General features: G+C 38.2%; 1 protein-coding gene across 5 annotated transcripts in view; it reads right to left on the reverse strand.

Moving 5' to 3' along the window:
* Sorcs1 (sortilin related VPS10 domain containing receptor 1) overlaps nucleotides 1-22,094 on the reverse strand; it is a 477,489-nt gene that overhangs the window by 163,970 nt on the left and 291,425 nt on the right. For all 5 annotated transcript variants that reach the window (XM_069987934.1, XM_069987933.1, XM_069987931.1 and 2 more), the window contains exon 4: nucleotides 7,338-7,496. In XM_069987934.1, coding sequence (XP_069844035.1) covers nucleotides 7,338-7,496 — 159 coding nt within the window. The remainder of the gene's footprint in view (nucleotides 1-7,337; nucleotides 7,497-22,094) is intronic.

Genomic DNA, 22,094 nt, shown 5'->3' on the forward strand with positions numbered 1-22,094 from the left:
GAGTTGGAACATACTTGGAAGAAGTACATCACTAGGAATGTACCTCTAAAGGTTATAAAAAGAAGCTCTCAGCTTCCTGACCGCCACAAGATGAGGAAGCTCCTCTGTTTCCCACAGCTATTGCCAGAATGTTCTGTCTGAGTCCATGAAGCCAAGCAACCATGGCCTGAAAATTCTAGCGCCAAAATAAAGACTTCCTCCTTGAAGGTGTTCCCTTGGTTGATTAGTGCATCAACCAAGCTGTCCTAAAGACTTTGGCGCCCCTCCACTGCTCTCATTAGTCATCTGTATATGATTGTTTTAACCTTAAACAATTTAACATCTTCTGAAGTAAAGTGGAGAGAGAGAGAGAGAGAAAGACGGGGGGGGAAGAGACAGAGAAGAGAGAGAAACTGAGAAAGACTAAAAGGAAAAAGTGAACTGGGGACCCAGACAGGTTGAAGAGGTTTCTTTAACTTCTCCAGTACTCCTTGGTAAATTTTTGAGTTAGTTGTAAAATATTAACTCAAAAAGAAAAATAAGAGATGGGAACATTGAGAATGAAAACAGGAGTAATTTTATCAAATCCACCACACAATCCTGCCCTGGCTCTAACATGAGCGCATGCTTCCCAGGTCTCCACAGCTCATTCCTAGCCTGCTCTGTTCTATTAGGAGTTTTACGTGTCCTCCGACCTCTTGACCATTTGAGCAGGTCTGGATCTGATGTCCTTCCTAGTCCAGGACATGGGCAAGCAGAGAGCAACCCAGTACACTGCCTACTGCTAAAGGACAAGCCCTCTAGTGAAAGTCAGCGGCAGCAGAACTACACAAGGAAGCTCAGGCCCTGCCAGGCTATGAGGAAGGCTGGGGCCTCCCATCCACTCCCATGGCGTAGCCTTGGTTCTGGCAGTGTGGCCCTTCTGTGTTGACTTCACAGCATCGCATTCTCCCTTCCGCAAATCGCTCCTCCAACATAAACCCTAAAAGAAATGCCAGGAGCTCAGTGATACCATGTTCCACAGAGCTGAGGTATATACATATTCTTACACTTTCTCCATATTTTTTTTCTTCCCAGACACATCTGCTCTTTGTTTTCTCTCATTTTAAATGTTTCCCAACACATCATGTTTAGTGAAGTGTTTAAGACAGACTGAGAGGTGCTGTTGGAGGCAACGTTTTATAGCACAGTTTTGTACATTAGTTTATTGCCAAATTAAAATCAAGTTGTATTGTGGCAGGCTCAGTCTGCTGCTCAGCCTCTCCCTTGCATGGATTTGTGTAGAGGGAAAAGTTGGAGAAAACTATCTTTGCTCCGTTTCTAAATACAAAGAAACAAACAACAATGCCAAAAAGAACAGAACTTTTGCTAGACACTGCTAGCTTATGCCTGTAATCCTAGCTATTCAAGGAGGCAAAGATCTGAGGATTGTGTTTCAAAGCCAGCTTTGGCAGTAAAGTCCATGAGACTCTTATCTCCACTTAATCACTAAAAATCCAGAAATAGAGCTGTGGTTTAAGTGGTAGAGTGTGAGCCTTGAACAAAAAAAGCTAAGGGACAATAACCAGGGCTCTAAGCACAAGCCCTAATACTAGCACCAAAAAAAAGAGCTTTTGTTTTCATAGTGATTAAGTTTCAGAAATAAAAATAAATAAATAAAAGATAGTAAATGTCTCCTAGTTCTATAATAAAGGCTACAGAATTCTTTGTACTATCTGTAATTATTTACTGTTGCAAGAAGTCTAAGGAACCAGGCTTTACGTGGATATTAGCCCTAATTATCCCTCTCCCCAGTTGCCATGATCCATCTTTAATGTCTCCAAGGTGTACTGCTTTGGAAATCCAGGACCTTCCAAAGCTATATTCTCAAAGACAATGTATTTCAAGGACCCTAAGGAATCTTGCTCCTTTTTCTACACTAGGTTAAGTCCTATGACAGGGTTTTCAAAGTATTCAGATAACTTCTGTATCAACCTCAGTAGAAAGAAGAACCTATAAACCCATACCCTTCAGTCATTCTTAGGGTGGAGGAAGAGGCATATACTCATTCAAAAGGGTATTTACCTCTGGGAAACCATGCTAATTTTATGTGTTGATATGATTAGAAGGAGGGATGTCTGGATACCTGTTAAAGGTTATCTTTGGATATCTTTGTAAAGGTATTTCCAGAACACATCCACATTTGAATCAGAAGATCAACAAGATCTATCTTCCTTCTCCAATACAGACAATGGAGTAGGTATTATGTAATCATTTGAGGTACCAAAAGTGTGAATTTATTTGCTTCTCTCTCTCTTGCTCTCGCTGTCTCTGTGGTCTTTCCCTTTCTCTCTCATCTCACTGTGTACTCAAAGTCCAGAATTTCCTATTACACCTGGCAGTTCTTGTCTTTTTGAACTTTCTGGGCTGAGACATCTATCTCCTCCTGCCTTCAGATATCAACACTCCTGATTTTCAAGCCTTTTACTTTGAAGCAGACATTGGCTCTAACACTTTCTCTCATCCCTAATTCTCAGGGATTTAGACTTGGACAGAATTATACTACAGTCTTTCTTCATTTTCTAGCTTGCAGATGGCAGATCTTAGGATTCTGAGTCTCTCTAAGTCCTTGCTCATTCTCTCTCTCTCTCTCTCTCTCTCTCTCTCTCTCTCTCTCTCTCTCTCTCTCTCTCTCTCTCTCTCCATCTCTTTCTCTACCTCTTTCTTCCTCTTATTGGTTCAGTTTCTTCGGAGAAATATGACTGGTATAATCACCTAGATTTTTATAGCATTAAAAAAGTCTAAAACATCAAAACATCTTGATGTTTGTCAAGTGTGAAGACATTTGTCTGTACAAATTACTCCTTGATTGAAAATTAATGCTGTTTTCTTTTTAATGAAAATCTGGCCTCCCATGAAATCTGTAGCCAGTAAAATATGTTGGTCCAGAAAGGACAGTCTGTTTGACAAAATCCTCATAAGAGTCACATCAAAAAGCCCCCACTGGGTGTTTATGCATTCGAGTGGAAATTGTCAGAGCTGAGCACTGTAGTCCCTTTGGGCCTACAGTCTTCAGGCTTGAGATCCAAGTTCTATCCGTAGAGGCCTTAAAAGTCTCATTCACTGAAGTAGAGAAAAAGCAAAGTCCAGGAAATGAGGAGAGGGGATATAGCTATTGTTTTAAAGGACAATTAAAAAAAACAGTCAATAAGCAAAGAGAGGAGGAACACTGTTCTTTGGTAAGTTACCAAGGAGTTGCCACCTCTTCAAGGTGTTTTCTAAGAAATAATGCTTTCCTGAGGATTCTATTTGCCAAATTTGATGTGACACTTCACCCAGAAGATTAAATGCTCGCTCGAGGCTGTGATCTCAGCTGGGAGTTCTGGCATTAACAACTGTCACAGAAAAACCAATAAGCAATACTTGTATGGAAGAACAAATACCCCCATTTCTCATGCTAATGGAATGACGGGCCGCCACTACCAACACATGGCCCTCCTTGGTGCCTACAGCTGAAAACTTAAATCCTAAAAGCCCCATGGAATATAGGTTATGGTAGGGTCTGATTTCCATTTCTTAGTGGCCAGCCCCCTCCCAAATTTACTCCAGCCAATACCATAATTCATACAATGGCCGCATCCCACTCCTCTCCAGATAAAGGCGCCCTTCATCATTACATAATCTTGAGCTCTTGAGACCCCCTATTACACCTCACTACAAGTCCCAGAATGCTTTCTACTTTATTCTTTCTGGAAAAAGATGGCCAAATTGGCCTCTGCCTATGTGTTTCCCATAAAAATGAAAACTTTATCAAATTTCATAGAAAGATGCATTCTATTCTGACAACATATACTAGGTGTGATAGTAACTAGCTTTTCCTCTTTGAGAAATGTATTTATTATGAGCTCACCTATTGAGATCCTTAGTATTATACAAAACAAAGGTAGATGAGACTTCTCTCAGGGGTACAATGACAGGATTATAGGATTCACTGAGTCTACTACAAAAGATTTCAGTTCAGATTTTTGAATATGATAACTGAATGGCTTGCTTTTTGCCTCATATTAACATCATTCATTCTTAGGTCAATACATTTTAACTCTTGTAAGTCCGTGCTACAAATACATATATCATCTCCTAACCAAACTTGCCAAAGACTTAAATAGAAAAACAAAAAATATCTTTGCTTAACAATTAGGCCAAACATTGCAATTAGGTTGCAAATATGTATTATAATTAACATAGAATTTGTTTTAAATGAACAGGAAAAAAACTTTCATCTCATGACTGTTGTTTACCTGCCCTGTATAATTAGTTGATATTCCTTTGAAGAGTATTTACTTCTTTTCCAAAAAAATCTGGCATATTTGTTAAAGTATGAGGGAAACATTTCCTATTTCCTCCACAGTTAATAGATCACTGGATCTCTATCCATACAACTTTGAACTGCCAATTTCCTATCATTCATCCAGGCACTTTGATGATATATCTATCAATAAAGATATCAATAAGGATACCCCTCTTTGGGACTCTCTCAGACTGCAGTAAACTATACAGATTAACTAACTTCATATGAGTTGAAAGTTCCTTGTTAGAGTTGTTTTATTAAAACACTATAGCTAAAACAGATGTGAAGTCTAATACTTTTCACCCCATTACACATGCACCTGCATTTGGGCATCCTAATTATGCTGTCACACAGATGAAAGGAAATACTGCATGACGTGTTGGGACACAAAGTGTTACATTTCTCAGCTTCTCCTCCAATATACCCACAAAGGTGCATAGTTTTCATTTTGCCAGGTAAATCTGGCCCTTCACTGTGCCACTGGCATCAAGGGAAAAAATTAACCAACTGTCGAAAAGAATACAATAACCCAGCAGATTAAAGGACCAAGTACAGTCTTCGCCCCTGTTGACTACACCATCCTGGACCACAAGGCACGGTGGCTTGAATCCAGGAACAAAATTGTACATTCTACTAAAAAGGGTAGGCAGGCTGCTCAAGAGGAAAAAGAAAAACTCTACTAAATGTAAATCTTTTCTATTTTTAGGCTTAATGTGCATTTCATTTGGCAGCAGGGGCAGCATGAATAAAACTCCAATTTTAAGATGTTAATTTGCTTCCTCCGAAATGTTCATGTCAGTAGAGTCCTTGGGAAATTGCTTACACTGTTCCCATCCCCCTGCCTTCAGGGAGAACCCCATAAATTGATGCCAGCCCCAGACAAACAAAACCTCAGAATACCCTCTAACTCAGTAAGTGCCTTGAATCTTTAAATATAGGTAACTTATAAGACATGATGCTTCTATGTTCACAATGACTTTACGGAATAGTGGATTTCTCCTGTTTCACCAGCTTTTCCTTTAGTGTTCAGGCCTAGAGTTTCTCTTATATTTACCTCTGTATATATTCTTCTTTTTAATGTAATTTAATTATTTGCCATTGCTAGACTTACACTCGACTTGAGAAAATACATTCCTTAAAGACAAGGGTTGTAAGTCTGGCATCCATAGCTCACACCTGTAACCTTAGTTATTCACAAGACTGAGATCAGCAAACCAAGTTCAATGTCAGCCCAGGCAAGAAAATCTATGAGATTCTGATCTCCAATTAACAACCAAAAAGCTGGTCAAGTATAAGCCTTGAGCAGAAAAGCTGAGAGACAGCATCCAGGTACCAAAGTCAAACCTCAGTAGTACTGGTACACACACACACAAACACACACACACACACACACACACACACACACACACACACACACAGAGGCAAGGTTTCTTATAATTCATATGTAATATAGATCATATATGATACAATCTGGATACAAGTAATAGGATAATGCTTTTTCATTGAGATTTTTGGGTTTTGAGGCAAGGTCCTTCTAATAAGACCAAGCTGGCCTTGAACTCACTATATAGGTCAAATTGATCTCAAATTGCACTCCTACTTCTAGTCCTTGTTGCTAAGTGTTGAGATTGGATTATACATGTGTATTACCACCACAGGCTCATCTGAAGCATGTGTGTGGGAGAATGTATTGGGGCTTTGAACTCAGGGCCTTGTGCTCTCAGAATTTTTACTCGTGGATCTCATTTTATCACTTGAGACTTTCCTCCAGTTCTGGCTTCTTCCTAGTTGGTGGAAAATGTCTTGTAGATTTGTCGTCTTGAGTTGGCTTTCAACTTCAATCCTCAGATATCAGTTTCCTTAAGAGACAGGATTATAGGCATAAACCACTGGCATCTTGGTTTATGCTTTCTTAAGAAGTGGACTTCTTCAATTTTGTCACTACATGAAAATAGTCCTGAAATAACTATGAACACTCTGATTGTCCTCTGGCCATTTCTCTCAGGATTTTAACCAACTCTTCCTGTTCTTTCCTTTGAAGATCTAAGTTGTTTTTTTTTGGGGGGGGGGTATTGTGGGTTGTATTTTGTTGTTGTAGTTGTTTTGTGATGATCCTTGGGTTTGAACTCAGGGCCTGGATGCTGTCCCTGAGCTTCTTTTGCTCAAGGCTAGCGCTCTACCACTTGAGCCACAGCGCCACTTTCAGCCTTTTCTGAGAAATTTACTGGGGATAGGAGCCTCACGAACTCTTCTGCCCAGGCTTGCTTGGAAAACCACGATCCTTAGATCTTAGCCTCCTGAGTAGTTATTATTACAGATGTGAATTACCAGCACATGGCTGAGTAAAATTCATTTTTTTATTAAGAAAGTGATCATCTACTCATGTTCATAAACGATCTAAGGATCTATGGCAACCAGTAGCTCCTGATAGCCTTATGCATCAGCTATAGATGCTGAATGCCACCCAAAGGTCTGCACATTAGAAGTTAGTATTCAAAATAGCACTCTAACAGGGCCTGTGGGTCCTCAAGCTCTGGGGTCTGAGAGAAGGTCAATTGGAACAAGTCTCTGAAGTATATTATGAGGGCTTGGCCAATCTTCTCTCTTGCCTTTGCTTTCTGAAAGATGAGTGATTATATCGTGTCAATGTCTATACCATAAGACACCAAGACATGGGCTACTCAATCATCAGCTGAGACCTCTAAGATTATGAGGGCCCCCCCCCAAAGAAAAACTTGTCTCTTTATAAGTATATTGCATATTTGAAAGTTGATTGATACAGCATACTAGGTTCAGAACTGTTTCCCCAAGTCTTACTTGGTACCTAGCTTTTATACTGTACACTGTTTCAGATGTCTATATAATGGAAGCAATCTCAGATCACCTTTGCTACCCCAAATCTCACCGACACAGAGTTCATTACACCAAACTGAACAGAAATGATCACTGAAGGGATATGGAGATGACTGAGCAGTCCTCTGTTCCCTAGAGGACTGGGCGCCATTGTCCAAAACAAGGTAAACAGGCTCACCTTTTGGTCTTGGCTGTATGCCAGAATCCAGTCTTCTTGCTTTGGGTGGAAAAGTAGGCTCTGGATGTAGAAGTTCAGCCGGTATTTCTGGTAGGTTGCCCCTTCATCTGAGCTGATCAATAAACTGCTCTCAATCTCAGGGTCTGTGAGTAACATAATCTGCATGAAATAAAATTTTTGGGAAAAAAAAACAACAGAAGGTTAGGCTTCTGAATTTACAAAACCTGAAAAGGAATCGCAGAAGTACAAGGGACAGTCAGAGAATGCTCACCTGAACAAAGACTGTCACCTACTTGGTCATGCTTGTTCTATCTTGGACCAATGTCAGAAAAACATTTTCACTAACAAGTCAATGGGTCAGGAGAATTTGTGAGGGAGAAAAGAAATAAAGGTCTTCAACTCTCCTGTTCTACAGGACAACTTTTATAAATTACTTTTGTGAGTTTCACAGTTATTTCTTTAACCTGCAACATTTCCTTTACCCCAATGCCTCTCCACACTGTGGCTCACACAGTATGGAGTGCAGGCAGGGGACACAAGACTGGTTGCTACTGGTTGGAAAGGAAAGCACACATATATACAAAGGCTGGACTCCAACCGTTTGGTTGTCATTTTCTTAACCCACCAACAATCTCCCATCTGACTTTTGCTCTAATGTGATTAGCCTTCAAAGTCTGAACTCTTGAAAGCTTTCTGTAACAATGTGGAACCAATTATTTTATGCCTCTTCCTTTATCACTGCTTACAAAACTTATTTTGCCTCTCATCTGTATACACTGTATTAGAACTTACATTCCAAGGTAATAGGGATAGGTGTGTGTGTGTGTGTGTGTGTGTGTGTGTGTGTGTGTGTGTGTGTGTGCGTGTGTGTATCTCACGTATATTTCCAACAACTAGACTAAGGTTTAGCATGTATTACACACTTAAAGACCTGTCAAATAACTTAATGAATAGAAGTTTTCAAATTATGTGGTCTTAGAAATATGCCCAGACCAGTATGCAAAGGTATGAACACAAGGGTCTATGGAAAGTGTAGTAGGGTGTCCTTCATGTATGTGGCCTCCTGCCTGGTCAATGAACATCACAGCTTCACATGTCTGCAACTCCCTCAGTGGAGTGCCTAGTCTTGGCCATGGCAGTCTGAATAATCTACAGTAAGAACACGAAGGAAGAGCTACTGTGAAAACAGCTCCTCACTCTCTTATCCCAGGTCTCCAGGAATGTTTGATGAGGTATCTCATTCTCCACCCTCTGCAAGTCTCCTGACCCCCAGTCAAAATGTGCATGGAATATCTCCAGACAGGTGACTTTAATTCTGTCCCTTGACAGAGAGACAGAGAGACAGAGAGACAGAGAGAAGGGGACAGAGACAGGGTAAGACAAAGAAAGCAAGGCAAACATACAGAGCCTTCCTAATGTTGTGTTATTTGAAAGCAAGCACATTAAAATCTCAGAATAGTTGGTAGCACCTTTTGACAGAGGTGTTCTGCCAATAAAAATTGCATAAGGATTAAGTTGTAGACACTGCCTCAACTCTGTTAATGTTAGCTAGGATGAATTTAAGGCTTATTCTTCTTCTTCCCAACTCTTCTTGAAGAAGACAAAAGGAATGCAGTGGGCTAATGTTATTGGCAGTCAGCTGTACTTTGAAGAAGACAGGAAGCACATGCAATATTGGAAACTAATTGCTTCCCATAGCATGCTCCAGCAAAGTCACTGCCCACCAACCATAAATTCTGACAGTTATCAGTTTGTCTGACATTTGTTCATCAAACAGACAGCTTCCCTCATTGGATGACTGACAAAAAGCCATCAGGTAATCCGTTATATACAAACTCATTAAAATATACTGTCTGCATTAAGCAATTCTCAGCTCCTCAATTCACGGAACTATTTCCAGGCGATTTCATATTTATTGGTACATGAAAAGCTGTTATTTTCCCAATAACAAATAAGCCATCAAATGATTGTGTTGCAATTAACAATAACGTGTAACAGCCTTCTTTTCACTGCCAAGAATTCATTCCCATGATAACATGAAGAGGTTTTATTTTGTGGAGCATCTACAGGATGACAAGTTTTTTGTGTTCTTCCAATTCCCTAACTCCCAGCAAACCAGACTATCTTTTTTTTTCCTTCTCCTCTCACGATCTGCTTTTCTTAACAAACCACCTGATAAAAATAAAAATAAATTAAAAATAAGCCTACAGAATAACTTTAAATAAAACTGATTTTTATTTTTCCTAAACTTAGGGAGTATATATATATATATATATATATATATATATATATATATATATATATATATATATATATATATGCAAAGTCTAAGACTATCTGAGATATTTTCCATCTAGACCATGCAAGTATTAGTGATGGGATAATACAAATAACTTTCCCAACATATGAATACTTCATATTATGTATATAGAACTACATTTAGTTTTTGTTGGTGGTGGTGGTGGTGATGGTGGTTGTGGGGCTTGAACTCTGGGCCTGGGCACTGTCCCTGAGCTTCTTTTGCTCAAGGCTAGCACTCTACTATTTGAGCCACAGCGCCACTTCTGGTTTTCTGAGTGGTCTATTGGAGGTAAGAGTCTCACGGACTTTCTTGCCTGGGCTGGTTTTGAACCTAAATCCTCAGATCCAGTCTCCCCAGTTGTTAGAATTACAGGTGTGAGCAACCAGTGCTCAACAGAATTACGGTTTTACTCAAATATTTTTATGGTTAAGAAATGGCAAATCAAAATCCCTCACATCTACAGAACATTCACTCCTGAAATCCTCAATTTAAGAATCTAACATTTTGGAAATGATGGAAGAAAGTAGAAAATTTCTAAGTGAGCTCTGTATACATCTGGATTTCACAAACATCTCAGGGATTCTTCCCTCAAGTTTCTGCTTAAATCTACTTCAAACAAACAGTTTAATATAAATACATTTTTTAGCTATTCCTTATTGCACAAATAACCTTATGAGAGCTCCACAGAATTCATCATGAAAGAAAAATAATATTCTTTTGATTTTTCTAAATTAACCTGTGATTACATTCTTTCTACTTCTTTATCCACATTTATTTATCGTATTATAAATTAAGGGTTTGTTTCTGTCTTATTTAACATCTTGGTATATATCATTTTTAACTGAATGGTAAGTATACAATCAAGAACACACATACTGACATACAAAATCATGGATAGTACATTCAGATTATTTCATCATAATCTTAAATTAATTGGTAGTGATTACACTGTACTACTAATGAATTGTTAATTGAAAAAGTAAAATGCTGGAAGTGGCGCTGTGGCTCAAGTGGTAGAGCGCTCGCCTTGAGCTGAAGAGCTGAGAGATAGCGCTCAGGCCCAGAGTTCAAGCCCCACGACCAACCAAAAAAAAAAGAAAAGAAAAAGTAAAATGCTGCCCTTTCAGTCTTCAAATTCTTGCATGATTCAGGTTTGTCTTGGCATTTTATAGGTTTTAAAACTACACTTATAGATGGGTGCCAATGGCTTAACCCTGTGATCCGAGCTTCTCAGAGAGATGAGATCTGAGGATTGTGATTTGAAGGCAGCCCAGGCAGAAAAGTCTTCTTCATGAAACTCTTATCTCCAGTTCACCATGCAAAAACAGGAAGTGGCACTGTGACTCATCAAGTGGTACAGCACTAGCTGTGAGACAAAGTGGTTCAGGAATAGCACCCAGGCCCTGAGTTCAAGCCCCACAACCAACACACACACACACACACACACACACACACACACACACACACACACACACACACACACACACACACACACACAATCACACATAATTCTAACTACTCAGGCTACTGAAAACTAAGAATCAATCTCTCACTGTGAAGCCAGCCCAGGCAATGAAGTCTATGATACTCCTATCTCCAATTAACCACAAAAAGCCACAAGTGGAACCGTGGATCCAATGGTGGACTGCTAGCCTTGAGCACCAAAGCTAAGTGCCCAAGCCCAGAGTTCAAGCCCCAGGATTGGCAAAAAATTAAATAAATTACTAAATTTATAAGTAATTTAATAAACTTAGACAAAAAAGATTTAAACCATATGAGAAAAATGTAATCCTTTTTAGACATAGGGACCGTAGCTTATACAAAAAATAAATTCCATCCTCCAGAAGGTGTGTTTCTGAATGGTTAAGTTCAAAGTAATGGCTGTTCTTCAAAAATAATACATAGAATTTCTTCAACATACTTAGTGATATATCTTTTATTCCAGGTTAGGATGACTTTTTTTGCCATGGTCTGGTTCTTCATGTGACTTTAAATAAATGGTGTTTTGTTTCTGGAATACAATTTGAATATCAGAATTTTAGGAAAACTTTGGCAAAGACACCAATCTAAACTTATGTATTTCTGAACTCAGCTCTCTAAAAAAAGAAAAGTAGGGAAAGTGTTTGCCTTGAACAAAGCCTGTTCATAATAGGTCCATATTCATTGAGAAGGAATAAATGAACTAATTAATGAGTGAACCCTTTGTTTCCAGCCTTCTGCTGAATGCAGCCCAAAGATGTCTGCAGCATTGGGACTTCAAGTCCTCTTGAACCAATCACCATTCTACTTGGAAACAAGGCAAGCCAAGACAAGACTTTGAACAGGAGTAAATATCCACCCCTCTGGTGGGCCCAGGAGTATTAGCACCCTTTGCTTCTGCCTTGCAGAGTGTGAAAGGCTACCCTAGCCACATTTGCAGATGAATTGTTTTCCATAGTAAGTCAATAACAAGGACATAGGTTCCCACCATCTGTCTCTAAGCAATCATTCATCGTCCACTTTGGGAGGAGGGAGAAACTTTATTTGCTTTTCCTAGAGGTGATGACAAATGAACATGAAATACAATTTATAGATTCCAAATGTGTCACTACTCTCTTCTTTTAGTAGTATTTCTTCTGATAGCTTGGTGTAGCCAAAAATTAAATGCATCATTACTCACTGACTTGATCCAAATTCAGAATATGCTGACAGGCTGCAATTCTACAATAGAATGGCAGACAAACCTTCTAAGCCCTCCAGGAACTTCTTAGGGCTTTCTTACTACAGCAAATCTGTTACTGTTTACCCATCCAAATGTTTTGCCTAGGAATACTATTTGTTGAAGTCTGCCATTTACCTGCTTACATGGATGAGAGTTATTAAGAATCACTTTGCCCCCTCTTGGCATATATATTTCCTCATCATTTCCCTGGTCCAGATGTAGGAAGTATTTCATATGTGCTACTCATTTTGTCTGTTGATTTTTCTATTATTTGTCATTTATGGGCTGAAATCAACCAGAGGTAATGTGCCACTGCTGTAGAGAGCTCTCTTGTTTTAAGTATTAATTCAGCTCCAGGTGTCCACAACACAGGTGCATAATAAATATTTTTTCATAATGACAATGGTAAGGACAAAGATAAATGCCAACAACAGTAGCAATTGGGTTCTCCAGTTATCATCTCACTTTATCCAAGCAAACATTTCTGTCTACAAACAGAAGGAGAGGCTCTTTGCAAACCTCCAGTCTCAAAATTAAAAACAAATTAAGGCAAAATGCAATCAGAGCAAGGAAGTAATTTGCTGACCAATGTGGGCAGAAGAGCTGCTTATTCCCAATGTGAGCTGACAAGATGAGGGGAAAAGCAATAAGTGTTTATCAATTAGCAGCTGCTTGGAGGGCAATATCAGGGAAAGTTACACAAGGATCCCTGAATGACCTGCAGAAAGAAATCCACTGAAGGATAAAAAAAATATAGGGAAAGGAGAGGTAGGTGATTTAAGGAAAAGTTTCAATCAAGAACACTGACAGAAAATGAGTATGTGAGGGAAAAAGAAAAAAGAAAATGAGTCTATGAAAAGATGAGTGCATCACAAACACTTATCCCAACTCATCTGACCAAATTCAGTGAAGCTTCCCTAATGGACTAGCTTTGTTCATTAACAACAAATAGTGCCATTCAATATGAGGAGACAAGAGGAAGATTTGGGCAGTAGACCATCTACTTGTGACCTGATAAGTGATTTTGTAAAATTGCTGGAAAACTTTGGTATTGTATCCTAAAGAGTCTATTCTATGAGCTTACTTCTAAATTATCCCACTCTTCCTACCCCTGCCCACACACATACTTTGGAACTAGGACCCAAATATCTGGACTTTTGGAACAAAATTTTTACAGAGCATGTGATGTCAGATAATTTCAGTCCCACACATGTGTCTTCATTATTTTGACATGAGACCCAGGTATTAATTATTACTTGTAACAATAGTGAAAGTGTTCAATCAGTACTCCTGGGTGTTATCTTGTACAGAACATGGGAGCCAGAAATGACAACAAATGGATACATTCTTTAAAAGACGAAAAGAAAGAAACTTTATAGGATGTCTCTGCTTATTCCTGTTAGGATGACAGAACATGATTCTCCCCCCTGAGACAACTTAGAGAACCTCACATTTAAAACCAGTGCTCCCAGCAAAGGCAGTACTTAGAGAAAAATGTACAACTCTGAGTGCCTATATCAACATTTTGGAGAAATCTCAAATCTTAACAATTTAGTGATGCACCTTAAGCTCCTTAAAAAAGAGCAACAAGCCAAACTCTGACCCAGTAGACCGAAAAAAATAAAATTAAAGAAGAGTAAATGAATTAAAGTTAAAAAATAAAACCGATAAGAAGAAGCAACAAAACAAAGAGTTGGCTCTTGGGGAAAAAATTTACAAAATTGACAGACTCTTAGCAAACATTACCACAAAAAGAACACACCCAAATAAACAAAATCAGATATGAGAACAGAAACATCTCAAAAGAAACAAGCAAGTTCAAGAACATTATAAGGGAATACTTTTCAATTCATTATACTAACAAATTTCAGAATTTGGAAGAAATGGAAAAATTTCTAGCAAATATTCCCAAACTAAACCAAGAATATTTAAACCAACTAAATAAACCCATATCAAATAATAAAAACGGCAATAAGAGACCTCCCATCCAAGAAAAGCCCAGGACCAGATGGATTCATAGCTGAATTCTATAAAGCCTTCAAAGGAGAACTCACTCCAATACTCCTCAAACTCAAGTAAATCAGAAGTGAGAATTTACTACTAAACTTATTCTATGAGGCCAGCAAAAACAGACAGGAAATCATCAAAGAAAGGAAGCTACAGACCCATTTCTTTGAATAACATCGATGCAAACTTCTCAATAAAATTCTGGACAATTGACTTCAACAACTTATCAAAAATAATAAATCAAACAGTTTTCATTCCAGGGATGCAATGCTGGTTCAGTATACACAAGTCAATTAATGTAATTCAACACATCAATAGGAGCAAGAACAAGAACCACATGTTCATCTCCATAAATACAAACAAAAAGCATTCACCAAGATACAACATTCATTTATGATGAAAGCTCTGGAGCAACTAGGAATCCATGGAACATTCCTCAATATAATAAAGGCTGTATATGACAAACCTACACCCAGCATTATATTTAATGGTGAAAAGTTAAAGCCATTTCCTTCAAAATGAGGAATGAGACAAGGATGTCTGCTCTTTCCACTCCTATTCAATATAGAATTAGAATTCCTAGCTAGAGCAATAAGGCAAGAGACAAACATAAAAGGGATCTAAACAGGGAAAGTGAAGTAAAACTCTCCTTCTTTGCAGATATTTAGAGAACTCCGTAGACTCCACTCTCAAGTTACTTGAGCTGATCCTAAACTTTGGCAAAGTAGCAGGGTATAAAATTAACCCACAAAAATCAATAGCTCTTTTGTATTCCAACAAGGAGAAGGGTGAGGTTGAAATCAGGAAAGCAGCTTCTTTTGTAATAGTGTCAAAAATACCTAGGATAAACTTAATGAAAGAGTTGAAGGAGTTCTACAATGAAAACTTCAAAAATCTGTAAAAGAAAATTAAAGCAGATGTAAGGAAATGGAAAAACCTTCCATGCTCCTGGATTGGGAGGATTAACATCATGAAATTGGCAATACTGTCAAAGACTATCTACAAATTCAATGTGATACCCATCAAAACCCCAACTTCATTCTTTAATGAAATAGAAGAAGCAATCCAAAAACTCATCTGGAACAAGAAAAGACTCTGAAAGCAAAAAGTGCTTAACAGGAAGAACAGTGCTGGAGGAATATCAATACCAAACTTTAAACTCCACTACAAAGCCACAGTAATAAGAAGAGGTTGCTACGGGCACAAGAACAGGCTTCAGGAGCAGTGGAACAGAACTACAGATGCAGAAAGGAACCTGCAGACTTATGGCCACATAATCTTTGATATGGGAGCCAAAAAAACAGGATGGAAAAAAGACAGTCTCTTCAATAAATGGTGCTGGCAGAATTGGCTAAACACATGTAGAAAACTGAAGTTATATCCTTATATATCACCCTGCATCAGAATCAATCCAAATGGATCAAAGACCTCGAGGTCAGAGCATATATCCTAAAATATTTTAGGAAGGAATGAGACACATACTAGTGCTCCTTGGCACAGGTCATAACTTCCTTAATAAAGACACAAAAATACAACAAATCAAAGAAAGGTTGGATAAATGGGATTGTATTAAACTGAAGTGCTTCTGCATGGCAAAAGACCTAGCGAGGAAGATAAATAGAATGCCGATAAAATGGGAGAATATCTTCACTAGCCATACAACAGACAAAAGCTTCATGTCTAAAATATATTTGCAGTTCAAAAAATTAAATCCTCTAAAAACAAATCCCCAGAGAAGCAACGACCCTTTTAACAAGTAGGATAAACACTTAGAGACTTCTCTGATGTGGAAATAAGAAGGGCCAATAGATACATGAAGAAATGCTCAACATCTCTGGCTATGAAAGAAATGTAAATCAAAACAACATTGAGATTCCACTTCACCCCAGTTAGAATGGCCATGATCAAGAAGTCTATAATAACAGATGCTGATGTGGCCAAAAGGAAACCCTACTACACTGTTGGTGGGAATATAAGCTGGTTCAACAACTCTGGAAAGCAGTATGGAGGTTCCTCAAAAGACTACACATGAAGCTCCCCTGTGACTCCTGGGCCTTTGCTGAAATGACCACAACAAGGCCATACTAAAACTACTAGTACAACCATAGTCACTGCAGCATTATCTATCATAGTTAAGATATGGAACCAACCCAGACGCCCCCTGTAGATGAATGAATCATGAAGATGTGCTATACACACACACATACACACACACACACACACACACACACACACACAATGGAGTTCTATGCTTCCATCAGAAAGAATGACATTGTTCCATTCATCAGGAAATGGAAATATCTGGAAAAATTGTATTAAGCAAAGTAAGCCAGACCCAAAGAAAAGTAGGTTGCATGGTTTCCCTCATCTGTAGTAACTAGAATATGTCTATGATGTTCTTTACAGGGGATCTCAATAACCCAATTGCTAAGTGCATAGGACCATATATAATGAAGCAAATCAACATGAACTACAAGAATTACAAACAAGAAGTTCTTACTATTTTCTGTATGTGTTTTTCTTCTGTTTTAGTTTTCTGTATCCTTTACCTTTTATATAAATTTATCTGACCCAATCGTGGAAGGAAAAGGGAATCAAAGAAACTTCAGAACAAAGGATGAACTAATGCAACAATGATACTCACTTGATACTATGTTTGAAATGAACTTTACAACTTGGAGGTAGAAGGGGTAGATGGGAAAAAGTGAGGGATGGGGTAACAGTGTTTAAAAACAAATGTACTCCTTACCTTACTTATGTTACTGTAATCCTCCTGGCTCATCACCTTTTCAATAAAGATAAAATAATTATGTAAACTGAAAGTATTATATATCCAATGTAGCATAATTTACATATATATGTAATATATAGTATGATTACATATATATTTCAATCTGAAGGATTACTGCTATTTTCTGATTGTGTATATTTGGTAATGTATGATGGATTGTTTTTTAAATATAAAGGTTTGCCAATCTAAAAATCCTTTTTTTCCTAGTCCCATAAATTGGAGCAAATTCTTCCCTCTTAACACTTTCTGTCCACTAGGATAAAAATGATGCTCATCTAACAAGGATTAAATTTGAGAATGCCCTAATCCTGATTTTGGAATATATGAGAAAATCATTTCATGACAGTCATTTTGTTATATTGTTATAAAAGAAACAAGATTTAAAAATCAGTTATTTCCTTCAAAAAATAAAAACCAGTGCTCTCTGGTGAGATGCTGATCCCCGGCTATGGGTGCTACTGATGTGACATATAGCAGCCAACCATTCCTGTATACATAGAATGATGTGCACGGTTGAGCATGCATGTATCATAGCCTTGTGTTCCACCAGAAGAGCCCTGGCTGAATTCTAAAGCTGATAACGGTGGAGGTCTTCTTAGGTGTGCACCTTTCCTTACTACTGAAAAAGGAAGAGAATGTATAGAGTGAGGGCTGTCTACTACATGGGAAGAAGAACCAAACATCAAGCATAAACTACAATCAGGATAGAGAACAGGAATTGGGTCTAAAGGTTTGGATTTGAGTTTCAATGCTGCTGGATATCAGCTGAATCACTGGATATTCCTCATAGTTTACTTAAACCTTTCTAAAACTTTTTGTTTGGAGCTAAAGAAGTCTTGCAATGTTCCCTACTGAATCTTGAAAATGTATTGTTCTATTCCATTGTATTAAAAATTACTTGAACAAGGTATTATTATGTCCATTTGACAGATAAGAAAATAAGACTTAAACTGTTATCTCACAAAAGACAGCAAATTTAGTACCCTGTATTCTGATAAAATATGATAATTGAGTTCTAGGAGAGAAAGAGTGAGAGGAGAGAGAGAGGAAGGAAAGAAAAAGAAACAGAAACAGAGAAACAGAGAATAACTTTGCATTTCAAATCTCATAAAAATGTTGCCCAGATGGAAAACAGAAGAGACAATAAGGAATGGGGACTTGTAGTAATAAGGCATTAGAAAGCTATTCTGGAAGCAATAAATGTAATGGTTTTAACTCTAAAACTATTGGCAAATAAAAATATTAATTCATCATTCATGCCAGATTTTTTGTACAATAGCCCTCGTCTCTTTATCCTTGTGCTTCAAACACTACTCTTCCTATGACCAATTTTATGCTGTATCATAAAAATGAATAAGAAAGGGATGAAATGAGCAAAACCAAAACCTCACTGACCTATTGATAGTATCAACAGGGAAAGAAATATCACCCTACATGCTAGCTCTCAAACAGGCTGAGTCTAAATCCAGTAAGAATCATTGCAGTGTAACTGTTTTCCTAATGAACACATCCTGTGTCTAATTGATGTCTGAAATTACAGACTCAATATTTTTTTCTGGAGAAGTAGCTATTAGTATACAAATGTGATAGTAGGAACAATATGGAATATGGATTAATGGTTAGCATTGAATCACCTTGCTTCAAAACCTAAGCATGGCATTTCAGAGGAAAAGAAAGATGTATAAATTCAGGGGACATTTTGATTACTGCAGTCACTATGGCAACTGATTAAATACCTTGAGACTATTTGAGCTGCCTCCGTTCAAATGTAATCAGAACCTACTTCCATGGTCATTACCAGTCCCAGATTCACTTCTCCCTTAAATCCTCAAAGATCTATAAATGCCAAAAGGTTGCATCATTCTAAAATGTTAGCTGCTATCAGAGGGAGCCACGAGGCTGGGAGAAACAGACATTCATCTTCTTTGCTCGTGGAAAACTTTACAAGCAGTCGTGTTCATTTAATGATAAGAAATCACCTTATTCCATCAGAAATGATCAAAAGAAGGCAGGTGGAGAGGAGCGGAGAGCAAGAAAGGGAAGCTCTCAGTATGTCTTTCACATTGATTTTGAAGAGGGTAAGTATCAAATTTGGGTACACTCTCTTAAGAGGCACACTTGATTTTGGAGTTTCAATAAGGGTCAAGCAGAAATGCCACATACATGAAAAGAAAGACCTAGAGGAATGGATGTTTTCTAAATAGTAATGGCTGGAACGTGCCCTCATTCTTCATCCCTTGCACCAGTTGTATCATCACCTTGACAAGTATATTTTAATTTTACTTACTTACATTAATGTCTCATCATAAACTGGCAAATATACCAGGGTGTATCAGGGAAGATTAATGAGGCCTCAGCCACATGAGACCTTGCTAATGCATTTGGCTATTAAAGCTTTCCTGAAAAGATGATGGAGAGCACCAGGGGTTTCTCTCAAAGAGGATTTGCAGATTAGTGGAGTGAGAATAGTCTTTGCTGCTCCACTGCAGAGCTCCTAGAAGACAGGGCTAGAGAGGGTCATCCAGGAAGAAGAGCCAGATATTAACAAGATCTATTTCATGTGAAATTTTCCTTCCTTTTTCAATTATGTAACAACAGGCTTTGATTACCTGAAGTTGTTTTTGAAAGGCAAAAATGAGTGAGTGTACTTCACAGACCCATCCTGGAGAATTACCTGCCACATCTTGTTTTCTAACTCCTTTCTTCTTTGCTGTCAGTCAGAGCAGGCAATACAGCAGTGCAGTGTTTTCTGAACATGATTCCTTACCATGAGTGCGTTTTCTACATGGTTATAAATCTAGAGTTAATTTCATCTCAAAATACATCTCTCAGAAGCAGAATAACTATAGTACATTAAAGAGAAAAGGACCTTGGTTCTATTTATATATTGTTCTCTGACAAGTTGCTAAAGAGTAGCTTTAAAAAGCATTGTGTTTTGCTCAGGATTGTGTGGCTCAGGAATCCAGGAAGACCTCAGCTGAGTTGGGAGTCTCAAGTCCACACTGTGCTGAGATAGAAATGTATGTCCCACTTTCAATATGGTTTCTTTATTTCATATCTGGCCTTAGCCTCTCTCTGCTCCTGGATAGCACCTTTGGCCCTAGTCCCTTATTGATTCTTATTCTGTTCTAGCCAGGCTTGAAGCATGATCACCTAGGGGCTTCTGCATCACCCATAGGTAGGATTACAGTCATGTGTTAACACATCCAGGCCCTCCAATCAGTCGCTCAGTAACATCCATCTATACTTACTACTATAGCACTAGTATAAATGACAAAATGACCCAACAACTCAAAAAGCACAGACCAAGTTCGCTCTCTGACCAGGACATCATAAAAATGTGTGTCTTAAAACCATGATTTTTGGAGCTGGGAAGGTGACTCAGTGGTAGAGTGCTGGCCTTGAATGCATGAGGCCCTGGGTTTGATTCCTCAACATCACATAAGCAGAAAAGGCTGGAAGTGGCACCGTGGCTCAAGTGGTAGAGTGCTAGCCTTGAAGAGAAGAGCTGAGGGACAGTGCCCAGGCCCAGAGCTCAGGCCCCACAACTGGCCAAAAAAAAAAAGAACAAAAACAAAAAAATGATGATTAACTATTATTGGACCAACAAACAAGAGAAAGAGGTTTCTGAGTTCTGAGTGTGAGTTAGTGGATGAGTGATTGAGTGATTGGCAAATATATCCAGAATTACCTAGCAGTAGCAGGTTCGACTTTTATCACACTGAGGTGCCTGTGTAAACCTATCCCTGAGTTTTATTTTAGGTTATTTTATTTTGTTTGTCTCTTGCTGCATAGAAAAACAATCCTACTGCTGCTGTGTCCAAACACTGATCTTTCTGACTATATAAAATAATATTTATTGAAATGAACTCCAGGAAATGGAGCCAAGGTGCTATTTTTCTTTGTTGGTTTATGTCTTTTCTTTTTGTCTTATTTGTTTCTTTATCTGTCTTTGGGAGGGTAAGTGGGGGCACAGAAATCAGGACAAAGGGTGAACAGATGCAGCAGTGATACTCACTAGACATTCTGTTGACAGTGAGCTATACTATATGTGTGTGGGATGGGAGGGAAAACCTGGGAGAGATGGAGGGTAGGGGTGACATTGTCCAGAAAGAAATGTGCTCTTATTTGACGTATATAACTGTAACCTCTCAGTACATCACCTCTATAATAACAGTAAAAATAAAAACTTAAACACGAAATAAAAATAAATGCTTTAAAGTAAATAAATACATTAAAAAAACACATCTAATCCACCTTCTCACCAGTGGGGAAGCTACACTTTAAGTCATAGTCACCAAAGCATCTCTCATGACATGTGTGGTGTTCCTCAGTGCTCTGATAAAAGTCCTTTGTTTTCAAGAAGAAGTAAAACTGTTTGTCTTCATCCAATCTTAGAAAAGAACATAAGCTTTTGTGTACCTAGCATATCCTTTTAAGTAGCCAGCCACAAGAGAGTAGAGGTTAGGGCCCTGGCCAATTAGAATGACTCTTAAACAAGACAATTAAATTACAAATAACATGGAATTCAATTAGAAAAAGTACCATTCTATTTTGTAACTGTACGACAGTGCTTTCAGACAAAGGTTCATATTCATGATGTGCTGTGTGAAGCCTTAAGGATATTATTATTGGAAATGGCGGCTGATTTTGATTATATGAAATACTAAGTAGTTCACGCGATTTTCTTTAATGCATGATAGGCAGTGTAAGTATGTGTCACAGGTTGCCCTGGGAGGATCTGGTTTTCTCCTGTTGTCCTCTATTGTAAATATTATTACTGTTATCCAAGTATTTGTGAGACAGGTGGTAAGTTTTCACTTTAATAATGGAAGTTTTTCTTTCTATCAAACAATCATAGAATTGTGAAGAATGAACATTCTAAAAACTTTTGGCAAATTTGAAGCAATACCAACCATTAAAAAAAAAAAAAAGATTGAGGGCTGAGAATGTAGC

The sequence above is a fragment of the Dipodomys merriami genome, unplaced genomic scaffold (genome assembly GCF_024711535.1).
Source record: "Dipodomys merriami isolate MVZ:Mamm:240054 unplaced genomic scaffold, mDipMer1.0.p SCAF_35, whole genome shotgun sequence".
Taxonomy (NCBI): Eukaryota; Metazoa; Chordata; class Mammalia; order Rodentia; family Heteromyidae; genus Dipodomys; species Dipodomys merriami.